Here is a 20,307-nt window from a genome sequence, read left to right as displayed (position 1 = left end):
TTTGTAGAGATGAGGACTACAGCCCGTATCAAGCTATACCTTCTACTAACCTTTTCGTTGACAACTTCTCCAGTTTCATTCAGTGGTGCTTTGGAATGCCCTTTCACTGGTTTACTCCACTCCACAAGAGGATCATGTAGAAAAGTCTTTAAGACACTAAAATTGAAACAAATATTGGGGTACGATGTTACCTTTGCATGAAGAAATCTTGCTAACATCAATATTTAAGTGAAGGATAAGAAGCTAATGGTAATACTCTTATAATACACATTACTACCTCTTCATTAAGTTATGTGAAATTTCTGTTTTGGAGTGAGGGGAGGGTAAGAGAAGGGAAGGCAGGAAAAAAGGCAAGATAGAGGAGAGTCAGAGGTGTTTTGGAGAATAGAGTAAGATGAGTTCTATGTGCCATCTCTAAGTGTATACTGTGAACTGGTAAATGCCTATATGTTGAATGAAGGAGTTTTATCCCTTACCATGTCTTCAATAACCATATAACATCTATAGCTACTATAGAGATCTAGCACAGACCTTTTTTTCTGCACTCTAAACATCAAATCCAATTACTTATGGGAAATACCCAGTTGGATATGTTCCAAGCACCTCAAACTCAGTATCTCCAAAATAAAATTCATTACCTTTTCCCAACTATTTCTCCGTATTCCCCAAATCATCATCTACCTAGACAAAAATCTAGGAATCATCCTTGCCCCGACTTCCTCTAACATGCAATTACACCTCCTAAATCTCTTTGGAATCTCTTCACTTATCTCCGTCTCTGCTGCCATACTATCCAGTACACCATCATCCTTTCCTGGGTTACTGCAATAAACCTCTAACTAGTTATGATATACTTCCTATTTCAGAGAATTTGCTTTTGCATATGTCCAACTAACCAGGATTCTACCATAATGTCTGATAGACAGCTTTTAAATAATGAAGGTGAATAAATAAGCTTTAAAGGTCCTTTCAAACAATCTGTTTCCCACAGCTAACTTCATACTTAAAGGTCAAAGACTGACTGCTCTACCCCTAAGATCAGGAACAAGACAAGGATGTCCACTTCTAGCATGTCTATTCGACATTGATTTAGCTAGGGCAAGTAGGCAAGAAAAAGAAATAAAAGGCATTGATATTAGAAAGGAAGAAGGAAAACTATATCTGCAGATGACATGTTGTTGCGGAGAGAAAATCTTAAGGAAGTCACAAAAATAATTATTAGAACTAATACTTGAATTCAGCAGATTGTAAGATACAATATCAATATATAAATATCAATTGTATATCTATACACTAGCAACGAACAATCCAAAAATGAAATTAAGAAAGATTCCATTTAGAATAAAACCAAAAGGAATAAAATACTTAGGAATACAGTTTTAAAAAGTTAAATATAAGACTTGACCCTAAAAACCACAAAACATTGATGAAAAAAATAAAATTCAAATAAATGGAAAAACCTTCCATGTTCATGGATCAGAAGACTTAATATGGTTAAGACAGCAATACTCCCTAATTGATTTACAAATTCAATGTCATTCCTATCAAAATCCAAACTGATTTTAAAATTAATATGGAAATACAAGGGACCCATAATAGCTAAATGATCTTGGGGGAAAAAAGCAAAGTTGGAGCACTCACACTTTCTGATTTCAAAATTTACGACAAAGGTACAATAATCAAAATACTGTGTTGTTAGGGTAAGGTTAGGCATATAGATCAATAGAATATGGCTGAAAATCAATTGACCATTTCAACAAAAAAGCCAAGATAATTAAATGAGGCGGAAAATATTCTTTTCAAAAAATGGTGCTAGGACAAATGGATATGCACATGCAAAAAAAAAGAATATGGACCCCTGCCTTACACCATATATACAAAATAACTGAAGACAGATAAAAGTTCTAAATAGCAGAGCTAAAAGTCAAAAATACTTAGAAGAACACATAGGTATAAATCTTCATGACTTTGGATTAGGGAATCGTTTCTTAGATATGACACCAGAAACACCAAAAATAACCAGAAGAAAAAAAACCAAATTAGACTGCATCAAAATTTAAAACTTTTATGTTTCAAAGGCCATCATCAAAGAAAGAGAAGAGACAACCCACGGATGGAAGAAAATATTTGAAAATCATATCTTATAAAGGCCTTGTATCCAAAATGTGTAAAGAACTCTTGCAACTTGGCTGGGCAGGGTGGCTCATGCCTGTAATCCCAGCACTTTGGGAGGCTGAGGCGGGTGGATGGCTTGAGCTTACGAGTTCGAGACCCGTTTGGGCAACATGGCAAAACCCCTTCTCTGCTGGGGAGGCTGAGGCAGGGAAATCGCTTGAACCCAGGAAGTGGAGGTTGCGGTGAGTGGAGATCATGTTACTGCACTCCAGCCTGGGTGACTGTCTCAAACAAACAAACAAACTCTTACAACTCAAGAATAGGCCAGGCATGGTGGCTCATGCCTATAATCCCAGCACTTTGGGAGGCCAAGGCAGGAGGATCACTTGAGGTCAGGAGTTTAAGACCAGCCTGGCCAACATGGTAAAACCCAAACTCTACTATAAACGCAAGAATTAGCCAGACATGGTGGGTCATGCGCACATGCTGTCCCAGCTACTTAGGAAGCTGAGGCATGAGAATTGTTTGAACCCAGGAGGCAGATATTGCAGTGAACCGAGATCATGCCACTGCACTCCAGACTGGGTGACAGCGAAACCCAGTCTCAAAGGAAAAAAAATAAAAAGAATAAAAAGACAACCCAATTTAAAAGTGGGCCAAGGATTTCAATAGACATTTGTCCAAAGATGATCTACAAATGGCCAACAAACACATGAAAAGATGCGCACCATCACTGGTCATTAGGGAAATGCAAATTAAAACCACAATGAGATACAACTTCACATCCCTAGAATGGGGAAAATAAAAAGGCAGATAATAACCAGTGTTAGAAAAGATGTAGAGAAAATGAAACCCACATACATTACTAGTGGGATTATAAATTGTTACAACTGCTTTGGAAAATGATTTGAGAGTTCTTCAAAACGTTAAGTATAGCATTTAACATATGACCCAGCAATTCCACTCCCAGGTATACACAAGAGAACCGAAAACATATGTCCACATAAAACTTGTGCACAATGTTCACAGCCAAACTATTTATAATACAAAAAAGGTGGAAACAATCTAAATGTCTCTTAACTGATGAACAGAAAAAGAAAATGTAGTATATCCATGTAACAGGATACCATTTGGCAATAAAAAACAATGAAATACTGATACATGATGAACACTGAAAATATTACGTTAAGTGAAAGAAGACAAACGTGAAAGGCCACATATTAGATGATTCCATTTATATGAAATGTCCTGAACAGGTAAATCCATAGAGACAGAGAATATTATATATGAGTGGTTACAAGTAGATAGCAGGGGTGGGAGGACGAAGGAATCAGGAGTGACTGCTAATGCCTGTGGAATTTCTTTTTGGGCTGATGAAAATGTTTTAAAATTAGATAGTGGTAATGGTTGCACAATCTTGTGACTATACTAAAAGCCACTTAATTATGTACCTTTAAAAGGGTGAATTTATGGTATGTAAATTATATCTGCATAAAGCTATTATTTAAAAAAACTATTTCAGTCAGTGCAAAGTGGTTCCCATATAAAAACAAACATATGTAGGGGCCAATAATTATATTCAAGGTTACTGTTAAATTATTTACAAAGTATAGATGATTACCTCATTAAAGGCTCTCGCTGATCACGCATAAGCCTCATTGTAACTTCACATGCTCTTCGAAAAAGACCTTCTGTTCCCATAGGACCCATTCCATTAACCATATTATGAGTCAGGCGAAATGGTACAATTTCTGGAACTTCAAAGGTTTCTCCCTTAGAAACAATACATTTTGTTACAAACTAACAATGTTAGAATTTAAAAATCTTTACTCAGATAACTTCATGTCCAGATTCTTTCAACAAAGAGCAAAAATACCTTCAAAATATTTATGTTGTAATTACATTAGAGGTTTGTAACATGAAGGAGCCATGTAGCTCTCTGCCTTTGCTTTTATAGAACTGAAACCATACTTGATCTTGGATAAGATCTAGGAGATAAGTGGATTACCTTTCACTGAGTTTAGTACAGTGAATAAACAGTATTACAGAGAAAGTTTGTGCATTCAATATTTAGTCTCATATTTTCTTTGTCTTTCTTGAATAATATGAAATACAAATATTCTCATATATTTCTATTTTTCTTTAACACTTTCATCTTAAAACAAGAGATGAGAAGCAGCCAAGGGTCAGATGCTTACATCCCCTCATAAAGGAAATAAAACATGTCATATAATGAAGTCCAGTTGTTCATTTTCTGCTGTCCTCTAATCTGCCTTTTCTAGGGACCTTTCATCCCTCCAATCAGTTACCCTAAATTCCTCTCTTGTATGGTTTAACCCATGCCAGTGTTTTATATCTGATTTGTTCTCAGTTGGATCTGTGATCTTTCTTGGTTTCTTGTGATAGCACAACGCAACCTGTAGATGATGGAGGTGAAGAAAATAGTGCGCTAATCTACCAGTCTGCCCTGCAGGATTCTAATACTGGAAAATTGTAGGGGGCCTTAAAGATGGGTCCAATTGCCTCAATTTATTCCCAGGCCCCACTCTGGATCTACAGAATCTGAATCTCCTGGGTATCTATAAATTTTTTAAAAATTATTGGATAATTCTGATATGTTGCTAGAATTGGAAACTATCATATTAAACTACTCTGTCTCTCTAAAACTGAGTGTCAGTAAAATGAACTGATCTGCCCATATTCACATAACTAATAACTGAGTCAGAACCTAAACCTATGTTCTTGGACTTCAAATTCAGTACTAGCTGTACAGTATCACTCTTCTAAGTTCTCTCCATCCTAATATGCATTACTACATGATCCACTGATGAAAACTAGTCAACAAATTATCAATATAACTCAACTGTGAGTATAACTGCTACCAACAGGTATATCAAGGAAGAACAGTTGTTGAGAAAAGGAAATTGGGGGAAAATATACAATTAGTAAGAGTAACTCACATCACATACCTTATTGAAAAGACAGTTGAAATCTACATGTACACATTCACCAGTCAAAGAATCAAAGAGAATATTTTCACCATGACGGTCTCCAAGCCCCAGAATATAACCAACCATTGACATTACTGCAGTGGAACGGCAGTATGCTGATCTACTACTGTACCTAAAAGAAACACAATGCCTATGAAATATCCATATACCATATGAGGTGAATATAAATCTAAAATATTAAAAATAAACATTCAACCATAACAACATATAATATTCTTGGTAACCTACCATGATGTAGGATCAGGGAATGTTCTCAGAAACCACTCATGAAAAATAGGAGGATGCCTGGGCAGGAGAAATTCTTGGAATACTTTGAGTTTTTCAGATAAAGCTGCTGACTTTGGTAGCATACACTGGCGAAGTTCTTTTCCTGTCATATACACTCCTGCAAGGAAGAGTGATATCCAGTAATCACATCAGCCAAATGAAAAAAAAAATTTTTTTTGTTAAAATTGGCCAGGAAACACCTACTTCTTTTCAAATTGTTATTGAAAAACAAGCGTAAATGAAAAATTTTCAATTAAGCATACATAAAGTTACTGGTTATATAATAAAATAATAAACCACATTATCTTCCCTTGATACAGATGACCCTTGAACAATGTGAATTTGAACTGTGTGGGTCCACTTACATGTGATATTTTTCAACCAAACATGGATCAAAAACATGTGATGCAAAATCATTATATACTGAGGGCTGACTTTTCATACATGAAGGTTCTGCAGGGCTGACTGTGAGACTTGAGTATGTGTGGATTTTGATATGTGAGGGTATTCTGGAAGCAATCCCCCAGATAAGGGGGGACCACTGTAGTTACCCAAATGAAGCCTCTTATTGATGAAAATTAATGTCAGTTAAAACCAGTGTTGTGAAATCAAATAGTTCCAGAATACAAGACTCAGAATTAAGTCCCAAATGAATGAACTTATTTTGCATATATATGTACATATCAATATATATGTATATATACATGTATTTTACACTGACACAAATTATCAAAGAAAAAATATATTTTCAAATCCAAACTCAGACATATACAATATTTCATACTTATAAATAAAATAGTCAACAGCAAGTTCTTTGAACTCTGACTCAAGCGTCTTTGAGTTTCAGTTTTGCAACTGTGAACTCAGACAAGTTACGTTAAGTTCTCTGGCACTGTCCATAAAATAGGGATAATCAGGCGCGTTAACAATAATAAATAAAATAATGTACATAACATACTTGGCATAATACCCATTATATATTAATTTAACAGTATTACTTAATGTTATAAATTGAACTTTATCTCTCAAAAAATATGCTGAAATCCTAATTCTTGGTACCCAGGAATGTGAGCTTATTCGGAAACAGGATCTTTGCAGATGTAATGTTGTTAAGACAAAGTCATTAAGGTGGGCCTTTAATTCAATAATCCAATGACTGGTATTCTTGTGAGAAAATGGAGACACAGAGACATAGAGACAATGCTATGTAACAATAAAGGCAATGTGGTACAATACATCCAGAAGCCACAGAACACCAAAAGGTTAAAAGAAAGGCAAGGAACATTAGCCTTCAGAGAGGTCATGGTTCTAATGACATCTTGATATTATATCTTTAGCCTCCAGAACCATGAGAAGATAAATTTCTACTGTTTAAAATCGCCTAGTTTGCAGTAATTTGTTATGGCAAATACCATACAAATTATGTATGAAAACATACACTTATTTTCTACTTCACTTTGATAACTTGATCTATTCATTTTTAATGTATTATACCATATGCACTTTAAAAACATCTTATTTTAAAATAAGTTTAGATGCTACAAAAAGTTACATCATCGATACGGAGTTCCCACATATTCTTCACCCAGCTTTCCTTAATGTTCATTCTTGCATAACAATAGTACAATTATTCAAATCAGGAAATTCTTATTGTTACAGTATTATTAACCAAACTTCTGACTTTATTCAAATTTCACCAGCTGTCCCACTAACACACTTTGTTTGGGGGTCAGGATCCAATCCAGGATTACACATTACATTTAGTTGTCATCAAATGTCAACTCCTTAATGTCATCAAATCTGGGAAATCTCTTTCTTTGTCTTTCATTACTTTGACATTTGTAAGGAGTTTGGACCAGTTATATTTTTGTTTCTCTAAAGTTACTATACTTTTCCCTTTATAATTGATAAGTATCTGATAGGGAGATACTTCAAGATTCTTCAAATAACTTGTTTCTCATCTTTGCCTATTAATTTTAGCATTCATTAATAATCACTGCCTACAATAAGTATTACTATAGTGTTTGTTAATTGGTGATTTCCTATTTCCATCATCCTTTCTACATTTATTCATTGAAATTCTATTAGAATATAAGGAAGAAATTCCTTATTTCCTATTTATTTCTTTCACTTCCCTATTTATTTACTCAAATATTTATTTACATCAGTATGGACTCATATTTGTTTGTTTATTCCATGGGTTATAATAGTTTACAATCATTATTTATTTTATTGCTCAAATTATCCCAAGTTTGGACAGTTGGAGCCTCTTATTCCAATCTAAAACGTAAGACTTCATTCTAGCCTTCTCTCTTTCCTTTCTCCAACAATGAGAAAACTGGCTCTCATTATACACAACATATTTACTTATTTGCTAAAGACTAGTACTATATATACATAAAGTAGTTTCAGAATTGTTAACCAATATCTGTGAAAAACAAATATTCATATATAGTTTTGTAAGCTACCTCAAATCCTATTGGGATGAAGACAGGGAAGGAATCAAAATAGAAGGAAAGAAGGAAGGAAGGAAGGAAGGAAGGAAGGAAGGAAGGAAGGAAGAAAGGAGGGAAACACTTAAGTGTTTCCATATATAAAATCTAGAAATTTCACTATGGCTTATATCAAAAAATATAGGCTAACATATATTAATACCAATATACCCATATTATATAACTTAATAGCTATTATACCCATACTGTATATTTACAAGAATTTTAGTACCCTTTTCCTTATATAGTTTGGTCAGAATAGGTCTCAAACCAGCAGTGTTGTTCACCCATTCAATAATCCCACATTCATCATTCAGTGGAATAACTGCATATGTTCGAATATGAAGCTCTCTTCTACGAGACTCTGCATCTTTTCTTAAGCACTGTTAAAAAATACACAGAAATTTAAAAACAAGATAGAACTCAAAATTTCTAAACATTATATCAAATATATCTAAAGATTGCTCATTTCATAACAAAAGAATGTCGATGAAGGCTTACTATGTGGTATACATGAATAATTCTTCTGAATGGTAGGGAAGGAAACTACTGGGACAGTATCTCTATTTACAAATTATTAAAAATGTCCTGGGTAGGCCCTTCTTTTTAATTATTCACTATTAATGTGACAAGAATATTGTGTTTAAAATATTTAAGTTGTATATTTAACAATGACAAAATACTGCTGTTTTATTTTCTATTGCTTTAGAGGTATTACTGAAACAGTAAGTCTTTAGGCACAGAGACTGCTATTTAATTTTAATTATTTCTTTTTTTTTTTTTTTGAGAGGGAGTCTTGCTCTGTCGCCCAGGGTGGAGGGCAGTGGCGCGATCTCGACTCACTGCAAGCTCCGCCTCCCGGGTTCTCGCCATTCTCCTGCCTCAGCCTCCCGAGTAGCTGGGACTACAGGCGCCTGCCACCACGCCCAGCTAATTTTTTTGTATTTTTAGTAGAGACGGGGTTTCACCATGTTAGCCAGGATGGTCTCGATCTCCTGACCTTGTGATTCGCCCGCCTCAGCCTCCCAAAGTGCTGGGATTACAGGCGTGAGCCACCACGCCCGGACAATTTTAATTATTTCTAAAACACATAAACAACAGAGCATGAGTTCTATGACATCCTCAAAATGTATTGCTTCTCTTGCGGTTTATCACAACCTTATTTCAAAAGCTATCCTTTAGCAGAAGAAAGGCTTACGTATTTCATCTGATTGATCCTAATATATCAGGTAAAAATAAACAGTATTATGTTTAATTCTAGACCTGTATGAAGTAAGCACACATCTATAATTGTAACTTGCTCAATTCAAAAGCACAATCCCTGACCAAAAATACATTTTACACTTTAGGAAATAGGTTCCATAACTACCAAGAAAACAATGTGGCCATAGAATCTCATATAAAGATCAGTGTGTGGCCTCCAAAACTTACATAGTTTTTTACAATCAGGCTCTTTTATCTTACCATGTTCATGAGGGAAAATGTAACAAAATAATTAAAGTAACAAAGCTGATTAATGTAAATTTGTAAACTAAAGCCAGGCCACTTGATACTCAAGTAAATCTGATACTCAGAAAAACACTCAGGGAGCTTTGGAGAGAACATACTAATGGTTCAGTAGTTAGTGAATTAAGATACCATTTTAACAAACAATACTTTTTTGTTGTTCTTGTTGAGACAGAATCTCACTCTGTCACCCAGGCTGGAGTGCAGTGGCACGATCTGGGCTCATTGCAACCTCCGCCTCCCAGGCTCAACCAATTCTCATGCCTCAGCCTCCCAAGTAGCTGGGAATACGTGCGTACACCGTCGTGCCTGGCTAATTTTTGTATTTTTAGTAGAAAAAGGTTTTTGCCATGTTGGCCAGGATGGTCTCAAACTGCTGGCCTCAAGTGATCTGCCCTTTTCAGCCTCCCAAAATGCTGGGATTACAGGCATGAGCCACCACACCCAGCCCAAACAATGTGTTAAAATAAAAAATAATCCTCCTTTTCATATTGCTTTTGAAATAGGTTTTTAATGTGGTATTAATTTTTAAATTACTTTTGGTTAAACCAAGCACACGAAAACTGTTCTTTTTTAAAAAACTCATCTAGTGCTACATCTTTTCTATGCTAAAGATCTATGACTTTAAAATGTGGGAAGGCAATGAGAAGAAAGGAGAAAAAGCTTTTAGAAAAATAATGAAGTTTCATCTTTCCACAGTATGGATCAATTTTTACCAATGGAAAAAAATATATGCTATGCATTTACAAATACCTGGTTACAGAATAATTCAAAATATATAAAACTATACATTTATAATAACCCTTTAATAAGATTCCTCATATCATCTTTGAGATAGAAATCAAATACCAATAGAACTGAAAAAATGCTAATGATTACCTTTCATTTATCTATTTATTTATTTTTAAGAGCCAGAGTCTTGGCTCTGTCATCTGGGCTAGAGTGCAGTGGCATGATCATAGCTCACTGCAGCCTCAAACTCCTGGGCTCAAATGATACTCCTGCTTCAGCCTCCTGAGTAGCTGGGACTACAGGCACATGCCTGGGTCATTTTTTTTTATTTTTTGTAGAGACGGGGTTTCACTATATAGGCCAGGCTGGTCTCAAACTCTTGGTCTCAAGTGGTCCTCTTTCCTGGGCCTCCGAAAGTGTTAGGATTACAAGTCTGAGCCACTGCACTCAGCCTATTTATCTTTTGATAAATATATTAACACAACAGGCAAAAGGTAGAAGCATCTAAATGTCCATCATTGGATAAACAGATAAATAAAATGTGGATGGAAAACATTAGACTATTATTCGGCTTTTAGAGGGAGAAAATTCTGACACTTGCTATAAAATGAATGAACTTTGAATAATGCCAAGTGATTTAAGCCAGTCATAAAAGGAGAAATACTGCACTTATATGAGGTACCTCAAATGGTTAAGTTCATGGAGACAAAGTAAATGGTGGCTGCTGAAGGCTGAGGGGAAGGGAAATGGGAAGTTATTGTTTAATAGATACAGAGTTCCAATTTGGGAAGATGAAAAAAGTTTTGGAGAGGGATGGTGGTGATGATTGTACAACAATGTGAATGTACTTAATGCCACTGAATGATATGCTTCAAAAACTGTTAAATGTTAAGTTTTATGCATGTACATTTTATCTCAATAAAAAAATTAAGTGAAAATGAAAAAGACAGTATATTTCATTCCTGCTTTTTAAGAGTGATCCGTTTGCATACTAAAATGCCTATATCAGATTGATAGTAATTATAGCAACTCTGAAATAAAAGCATTCTGGTTTTATAATTGTCAAATTTTTTAAAAATAAAAAATAAATAAATAAAATAAAAGCAAACTATTTCCAAACCTTATTAATCAAGGAATTGAATTCCATTAGTCTACAATCCTTTCTCAGGTCATCTTTTGGCTTACACATCATGATGTAGAACTTTCCATCTGACCCTTTTAAAGAAATCTTCTTTGGTTTCTGAAGAGAAGCAAGAATTTCCACCTAAAAGATGATGAGTTATATATGAATTAGGGCCAAAAATTTCTGTGTAAATGTCTATATATTATAAACCTTGAGTTATGTAAAAAAAAAAAAAAAAAGAATATTACAAGCTACATTATGTAGTGAATTTGTATTTAAAAATTTTTTTATTTTAATTATCTATGACCTATGAAAATAATGACTGTCTATGAACAGAAACATTTTCACCCATTAAAAATAGCTATGACATAAAAAGATTACTTCATCGCCAATACAAGTACTTATATATTCAAATCTAGACAGCCCCCTTCAAAGCAGTCAAAATGTTTAAAGGATTTTTGAAACATCTTTTCAGGATCTTTCTGCAAAGACTGAGACTCTGTTTTTCAATGCTTTATCAATTAAAAGTAATTTGATTTCTGAAAAAACAAACTCCTCCAAAATTAAGTGTACCTAATGAAGTGAGTAAATAAGGTGAATAATACTGCTTAAATTAAAAACAAAGCAGAGACTGGGTACAGTGGCTCACGTTTGTTATACTAACATGGAAGGCTGAGCAGGAGGATGGCTTGAGCCTAGGAGTTCGAGACTAGCCTAGGCAACATGACGAAACCCCGTATCTTCAAAAAATTTTAAAAATTAGCTGGGCATGGTGACATGCACCTGTAGTCCCAGCTACTCAAAAGGCTGAGGTGAGCAAATTGCTTGAGCCTGAGAGGCAGAGGTTGCAGTGAGCTGAGATCGCACCACTGTACTCCAGCCTGGGCAACAGAATGAGACCCTGTTTCCAAAAAAAAAAAAAAAAAAAAAAAAGAAGAAGAAGAAAAATCAAACTGTGAAAAAGTAAAGATTATAGTCACACTAAAACAATAGGAGCATTTGAAAAATCAAAACATTAGGGTGAATGTGAATCATGAATCAGAATTTTTTTTAATCACTGAATTTTTTTGCCATCAGTACAAATGAGTTTAGTTTTACTCTTCTGTATTTCCAATTTTTTTTTTCTTCACAAATAAGATTCATGTAGATTCTGTGAAACATACTTTTTATCTTAATTTGAAGTTAACAACTAAATTTTAAAATCATAGTCATATAAAACTGAAGTTTACCATATCATCAAACCCTGCAATATAGGCCCAATGTCCAGGAAATGGCTCATGGCTAGCATGGTTAGCATGGGTACCCAGAATTGATGGAAGTGTAGGTATCATGACTGATTGCAGAGGAATGAGGATTTCACTAAATGTTGCTTCTCCTACCAGTTTTTTAAGCATTTTAAAATGAGTGCTCATGCTTAATGTGGAACTACTTCCATCAACCTGAAAAAATAAATAGTGCATTTTAATTTGTGTTTACCTTAAATTCAACTATAACAAAAATTTCACTTTTACAATATTGTAATTACAAAGGCTCAGCAGTCTGTGGTTTCCTAATCAACCCATTTTAGCTTCTGCCATTTACCTCATTAATAATAGTACCTACATCATAGGATTGTTTAATGATTAAAGGAGACAGTAGAGGCCTAAAATCTATTATCAGATATTAGAAAATCCAAAGAGCTCTGTAAATCAAACTCTCACTGAAGAAACAGTTACATGTTTGATTATGGGATACTCCAACAGGTTACCCTCAGTGGAAATATCAAATATTAAATATGCACTATATTACCTTAAAAATCTTAAAAATCCTGAATTTCTAGGTGCAGCTTGCCACAAAAGTTTCAGATAAAGAACTGGAAATCTGTACATGTAAAGCACTTACAACAGTGTTAGTGTTTTAATAAATGTTGGCCACCATAACACGGTTTTTGATAATGTCAAGTGTATCAGAGGTCAAATGGGATTAATGGAGATAATAAATGCAGATTACACTTTTGAGATGTTTATTGATAAAGGAAAGGTGAGAAATAGTCTGTATCTTTTCATCTATAAACAATGATGGACTCTGAATATTTGTCAGGTGAAGTCTAGCTATGTACCTTATTAAAAAGCTTCTCTCTCCCTCCTTATAACCACCTCCACCTCCCACTTTTATCTTTACCATACATCCTTGGGGGTTTTTTCTCTAATACTTTAGGTAGAATTATGGGGTTACTCCTGTAACCATATTCCTACTTTAGTCACAAATCTACTGAAAAAGTACTTATTACTCTAGATAACCATCTGCTTAGTTCCCTACAAGACTATAAGCACCTCAGGCAGAGAACAGATTTTATTCATCTTGTTTCCCTTAGCATAGTGCTTGTCCCCTCACAGGCACTGAAATGTATACTAAAAGAATGAAAAGCAAAACCCCAACCGTCTTCCCTATCATAAGTGTAGTTTAATAATGTATATGAATTTTGAAAGTTTAAAGATATATAATCATAGAGACTACTATAAGTAACTTTGAATATTTTACATACTTATATTTTTATGGCTTATTTCATATTCTCTACTAAAAATTTCTGAGAAACATGGATATCTACCCTCAGAAAATTCTTAATTTACATTAAGAAGAACTTTTATAAATATTAGAAGGTATTTTGAAGTAAGATATATTAGAAATATTAAAAACTGCTTTATTAAGATAAATCATACATAATTAAAATACATAATACATTTTGATATATGTGTACACCTATATGTTAGAATTTTAATTTAATTAATCAAATGAAAAAATCAGCTCAAATTATATAAATATATATATAATTACTCAACATCAGTTTATAGCACTAAGATTATGATAGTACCGGTTTATTGCACAATTCTAGAAGCTTATCTGTTAGGCGAGTTGCATCTCCAACAAACTTCTCTAAGGATTTTTTCATATGAATGGCTTTATTTAGGATTTCCTTGCATCTGTTCACACGCATGGGATAAGAAGACTGTCATAAAAAAGAGTTAAATACTATTTTATATAAGATTTTTGAAAGATAAATTTTTTGAATGACAAAAAACTTAAAAAGTATTCATGATGAGAGTTTATATGATACAAATTTCCTGAAAATTTATTTGGTAATGCTATCAAGAGCCATACAAATATTGCCACCCTATAACTTTGTGAATTATAAAGTTATAAGGATCTGCCCTGAAGAAATAATTAGAAATGAGAATAAACATAGACATAGCTAGATGTGTTACAACAGCAAGAAAAACAGAAATAACCTTAATGATTAACTAAGCAGTTAAATAAGTTATTGAAGGCTATTTTTTAGAATTTTATATATTAAAATTATATCTTTAAATTATATTTAATAACATGGAAACAATAAAGTGAAAAATGTGAAATTGTATGGCAACATAATTAAATTTAGTGTTAAAATATACTAGAAAATATACAAATAAAATTACATCAAAACATTAATGAATGGCCCAAGGTATGAATTTTAATTTTTGTTTTAAGTCTCTGTATTACCTAAATTCTCTAAACATTTACTTATTACATATATTGACCAACATATGAATTCCCTTCAATGATGCAATAACGGTTTTTTAGTATTAAAAATTCAGGTGCTGGCGGGGCATGATAGCTCATGCCTGTAATTCCAGCACTTTGGGAGGCCAAAGCAGAAGGATCATTTGAGCCCAAGAGTTTAAGCCCAGCCTGAGCAACAAAGCAAGATCCCATCTCTACAAAAAGAATTTAAAAATTAGCTGTACATGGTGACACATCCCTATCGTCCTAGCTACTGGGAAGCTGAGGCAAGTGAGTCACTTGAACCCAGGACTTTCAGGCTGCACTGAGCTATGATCCCACCATTGCTCTCCAGCCTGGGCAACAGAGAAAGATCCTGTTTCTTAAGGAAAATAAAAATAAAAATTCAGGTACTTTGGATTAAAATATTTGTGAAAACATAGGTAACCATTCTGCATCAAGCATTAACCGTTTACTAGACTTCATAAAGAAAACACATGCTGAATTATTTGATCTTAAACATGCTAGTTACTTCATTTCATATGGTAAATATATCCAAATATTAAGATATAATGCTATAATTTCTCTCTTTAAAACAATTTAAAATTACTAATCTAATATAGGAGAGAAGCCCTGGAACTTGTATCTACATATTAGTATCGCATAATCAATTTCAAATAAAATGGTAAAAGACCCTTTTCATATAAAAAGGTAAAAGACCCTTTTACCTTTGACACAGCTGTCATCATCCACATTGCTTGTTGAGGATAGGCTAGAAATACTTTGGCTATTATTTCCATCAAGACAACAAAAACTTCATCATGAGAATGACAAATTCGAGAGATCAATTGTGAAAAAGCAGTCAAAAATTGATATGGAGCTAAATAGTTTGTATGCTCTGTGATAACCTTGTTTATTTTACCCAAATCATTCCTCATCTGTACACGATCGGAACGGCCAGCTGGGGGAAAAAATAAGTTTAAAAAACAGTAAAGGAAAGAGAAAAATCAGTGTATCAGTTCATTTCACAGAACAAAAATTTTGTTTTAAAAATAGCTTTAAAGTATGTTATTCCCATGCCCAAGGCTAGATCACTTGCCAATCTGTGAAGAGACAGTTGTCTCTGTCCAACTAGAAAAAAATATTTAGACCCATTCAAAAACCCAAGGGACATTAATTTTCACTATCCATTTTAATTTGTAGGGTAAATTATTTGGCTAAAACTAACACATTTTAATATGTGTTAGGTTCATCAAGAAACAATCAGATTTTTATTTTTGGCCCTGAATTAAAACTACTTTAAATGTCTATGATTTGTCTTTCCTTTTTAACATTTAGTATCTTACTCACACTTACATAACATCTTAATTATCAAAGTCATTCCAAGCTTTTAGGAAATTAGACTGCCCAGCCAAATCTGACTTTATACCAAAGTTATAATTCCTAGTCTTTTAAAATTTTTACGTGAAGAGTTATACCTTTTTCCCATTCATATGCCTTTGTACCATAATCAAGCCATAGAGTTAACATTCGTGGCATTGACTGATATATGAACTGATTTCCATATTGTAGAGATCTGCAATTATATAGACAAGAAACACTATTAGCATAGCTGTCTTTTTTATATGAATTAAACTACCACATACCCTTTTCACAAAAATATAGTATCAATATTTCTTCCTAGAAGTTATTTTTTACTCCTCTGTCTCCTTTTTAGCTCACTTAGCTCTATATTGCCTGTACCAAAAACATGTACATACTGTATGTTTCCACTTACACAGAATTTGTAAATTATACAAATTCTACTCTAATCAAAGTCTATCAATACTTCTTTCAATTTTTCCTTAGGATCTCTGTATCTTCATTTGCATTCTTTGGCCATAAGCCTAGGTCAGGTCCAATCACTCCATTTCTGGGAAGTTATAATAATTTGGTCACCCTAACTAAATACGTATTTCTGCCCTTCAATAAATTCCAGACTAACATTCCTGAAATTCTGGTTTTATCATGCTCTCCCCTTACTCAAAAACAGGAATCAATACCTACATATTAAAACTATATAAATGATTCTTCCTGGGATTCAAATACTCAGAATCTTTTATCTCCATAATTTTCCAATCTTAGCATCTTGCCACTCACCAGTATGCATCTTCCCTCAAATCTGGTTTCCGCACCATCCTACAAACCAACCACTCAACCCTGGTTCTCGTGAAATTTGTGAAAAGTTAAAGTTCTCTCCTTCTTGAATTATTTGGAGGCCTGGATATCAGTTTATTTTCAAAATAAATTTTATTGTGGTTAAATATACATAACATAAAATTTACCATCATAACCATTTTTAAGTGTACAGTTCAGTGGTATATTAATATGGTTGTACATTCACATTGTTGTGCAATCATCACCACCATTCCCCCTCCAGAACTTTTTTCATCTTCCCAAATTGGAACCCCATACCTACTAAACAGTAACTTCCCATCTCCTTCCCTACCCAGTCTCTGGCAACCACCATTGTGCTTTCTGTCTTCATGAATTTGACCATTTGATGTACCTCATATAAGTGGAAACATACAGTATTTGTCCTTTTCGTGACTGGCTTATTTCACTTAGCATAACGTCCTCAAGGTTCATCCATGTTGTAGCATATGTCAGAATTTCTTTCCTTTTTAAAGCAGAATAATATTCCATTGTGTCTACACCACATTTTGATCAATTAATCTCCCAATGAATTCTTGCACTGCTTTCATGTTTTAGCTATTGTGAATAATGTTGCTATGAAGATGAATGTACAGATATCTTTTTGAGACACGTAGAGACAGTTTAATGATACAGAATTGCATTTGCCATTCTACAACTATAGAAGAAGTGGGGACTTTCTTTTCTTCTTCTTATTTTGTCAAGATTAATTAAATCAGAAATTAGGAGAGCTAGCAGGTTTTTTGTTTTGTTTTGTTTTTTGAGAGACAGTCTCGCTCTGTTGCCCAGACTGGAGTGTAGAGGCACGATCTTGGCTCATTGCAACCTCTGCCTCCCGGGTTCAGGCCATTCTCCTGCCTCAGCCTCCCAAGTAGCTGGGACTACAAGCACCCGCCACCACGCCCGGCTAATTTTTGTATTTTTAGTAGAGACGGGGTTTCACCATATTGGCGAGGCTGGTCTTGAACTCCTGATCTTGTGATCCGCCTGCCTCGGCCTCCCAAAGTGCTGGGATTACAGGCGTGAGCCACCACTGCGCCCGGCCGCAGGTTTTTTTTAAAGGTACACAACATGATGTTTTTGTTTTAAAACATTTATTTATTTATTTAAATTGACAAATAAAAATTGTGTATATTTATTGTGCACATGTTTTGAAGTATACATTGTGGAAGAGCTAAACCAAGCTAATTCGCACATGCTAATTATTTCACATACTTATTTTCTTGTGGAATGAAATCTATTCTCTCAGCAATTTTCAATATAAAACATTTGTTAACTATAGTGACCATGTTGTAGAGCAGATCTCTTTAACTTATTCCTTCTATTTAACTGAAGTTTTATGTCCTTTGACCAACATCTCCCCAACTCCTCACTACCCCAACCCCTGGTAATCACCATTCTACTCTCTAGTTCTATGAGTTCAACATTTTTAGATTCTCCATATAAGTAAGATAATTCAGTATTAATCTTTCTGTGCTGGGCTTATTTCATTTAGAATAATCTCCAGGTTCATCCATGTTCTCACAAATAACAGGATTCCTTCTTTTTTTAAGGCTGAATAGTATTCCATTGTGTGTGTGTGTGTAAGTATACATATATATGCCACATTTTCTTTATTCATTCCCATGTTGATGGACACTTAGTTTGATTCCACAGCTTGGCTGTTGTGAAGATGCTGCAATGAACATGGGAGTGCAGATATCTCTTCAACATATAGATTTAACTTCCTTTAGATATACACCCCATAGTGGGATTGCTAGAGCATATGATATTTCTATTTTTAATTTTTAAGGAATATCCATATTGTTTTCCATAATGGGTCTACTAATTTACCTTCCCACCAACGGTGTATAAGGGTTCCCTTTCCCCATATCCTCTCCAATGCTTGTTATCTTTTGTCTTTTATATGATAGCCATTCAAACAAGTGTGAGGTAATATCTCATTGTGGTTTTAATTTGAATTTATCTGACGATTAATGATATTGAACTTTTTTTATATACCTCTGTTGGTCACTTTTATGTCTTCTTTTAAACAATGTCTGCTCAGACTCTTTGCCCATTTTTTTAATTGGGTAATTTGTTTTCTTTCTTCTATTTTTATTTCTATTTTTTGAGACAGGATCTGGCTCTGTTGCCTGGGCTGGAGTGCAGTGGTATGATCCTGGCTCACTGCAACCTCCACCTCCTAGGCGCAAGTGATCCCCGTTTCAGCCTTCTGAGCAGCTGGGACTGCAGGTGCATGCCACCACACCCGAATAATTTTTGTATTCTTTTGTAGAGATGGGGGTTTCACCATGTTGCCCAGGCTGGTCTTGAACTCCTGGGCTCAAGTGGTCCATCTGCCTCGGCCTCCAAAAGTGCCGGGATTACATGCATGAGCCACCGTGCCTGGCCAGGTGATTTGTTTTCTTACTATTAAGTTGTTTGAGTTCCTTACCTATTTTGGCTATTAACCCCCTATCAGATGTGTGGTTTGCAAATACATTCTGCCATTCTACAGTTGTCTTTTCACTCTGTTGATTGTTTCCTTGGCTATGCAGAAGTCTTTTGGTTTGTATAATACCATTTGTCTATATTTGCTTTGTTGGCTGTGCTTTTTGGCTCATACCCAAAAAAATTATTGCCCAAACCAATGCCATGAACCTTTTCCTCTATGTTTTCTTCTAGTAGTTTTACAGCTTCAGGTCTTACATTTAAGTTTTTAAGCCATTTTGAGTTGATTTTTGTATATGGTGTAAGGTAAGAGTGTAATTCCATTCTGTTGCATGTGGACATCCAGTTGTCCCAACACCATTTATTGAAGAGACTATCCTTTCCCCATTGTGGGTTCTTGGCACCTTTGTTAAAGATCAATTGACTGTAAATGCATGGATTCATTTCTGGGCTCTCTATTCTGTTCCATTGGTCTATGTAGACATTTTAATACTAATATTATACTGTTTTGATTATTATAGCTTTGTGGTATATTTTGAAGTCAGGTAGTGTAATGCCTTCAGCTTTGCTCTTTTTTTTTTTTTTTTTTTTTAAGAGATGTAGTCTCACTCTGTCCCCCAGGCTGGAGTGCAATGGCACAATCTCAGCTCACTGTAACCTCCGCCTCCCGGGTTCTAAAGAAATTCTTCTGCCTCAGCCTTCTGAGTAGCTAGGATTACAGCTGCACGTCACCATGCCCAGCTAATTTTCTGTATTTTACTAGAGACAGGGTTTCACCGTGTTGCCCAGGCTGGTCTTGAACTCCTGAGCTCAGGCAATCCACCCACCTCAGCCTCCCAAAGTGCTATGATTACAGGTGTGAGCCACCACACTCGGCCAGCTTTGTTCTTTTTGCTGAAGATTTCTTTGGTTATCTGAG

General features: G+C 34.6%; 1 protein-coding gene across 4 annotated transcripts in view; it reads right to left on the bottom strand.

Moving 5' to 3' along the window:
- ATR (ATR serine/threonine kinase) overlaps positions 1-20,307 on the bottom strand; it is a 124,331-nt gene that overhangs the window by 4,419 nt on the left and 99,605 nt on the right. For 2 of the 4 annotated variants that reach the window (XM_031663710.1, XM_031663711.1), the window contains exons 37-46: positions 16,241-16,338; positions 15,491-15,723; positions 14,098-14,232; positions 12,476-12,685; positions 11,244-11,387; positions 8,118-8,268; positions 5,355-5,511; positions 5,085-5,238; positions 3,737-3,888; positions 51-156 (exon numbers count right to left, since the gene is read on the bottom strand). In XM_031663710.1, coding sequence (XP_031519570.1) covers positions 51-156; positions 3,737-3,888; positions 5,085-5,238; positions 5,355-5,511; positions 8,118-8,268; positions 11,244-11,387; positions 12,476-12,685; positions 14,098-14,232; positions 15,491-15,723; positions 16,241-16,338 — 1,540 coding nt within the window. Of the gene's footprint in view, positions 1-50; positions 157-3,736; positions 3,889-5,084; positions 5,239-5,354; positions 5,512-8,117; positions 8,269-11,243; positions 11,388-12,475; positions 12,686-14,097; positions 14,256-15,490; positions 15,724-16,240; positions 16,339-20,307 lie in introns of those variants that run through there. The other 2 variants (XM_031663712.1, XR_004182267.1) reach the window with 2 other exon arrangements.

Source organism: Papio anubis, chromosome 2 (assembly GCF_008728515.1).
Source record: "Papio anubis isolate 15944 chromosome 2, Panubis1.0, whole genome shotgun sequence".
NCBI lineage: Eukaryota > Metazoa > Chordata > Mammalia > Primates > Cercopithecidae > Papio > Papio anubis.
This window is presented reverse-complemented; position numbering and strand designations above follow the sequence as displayed.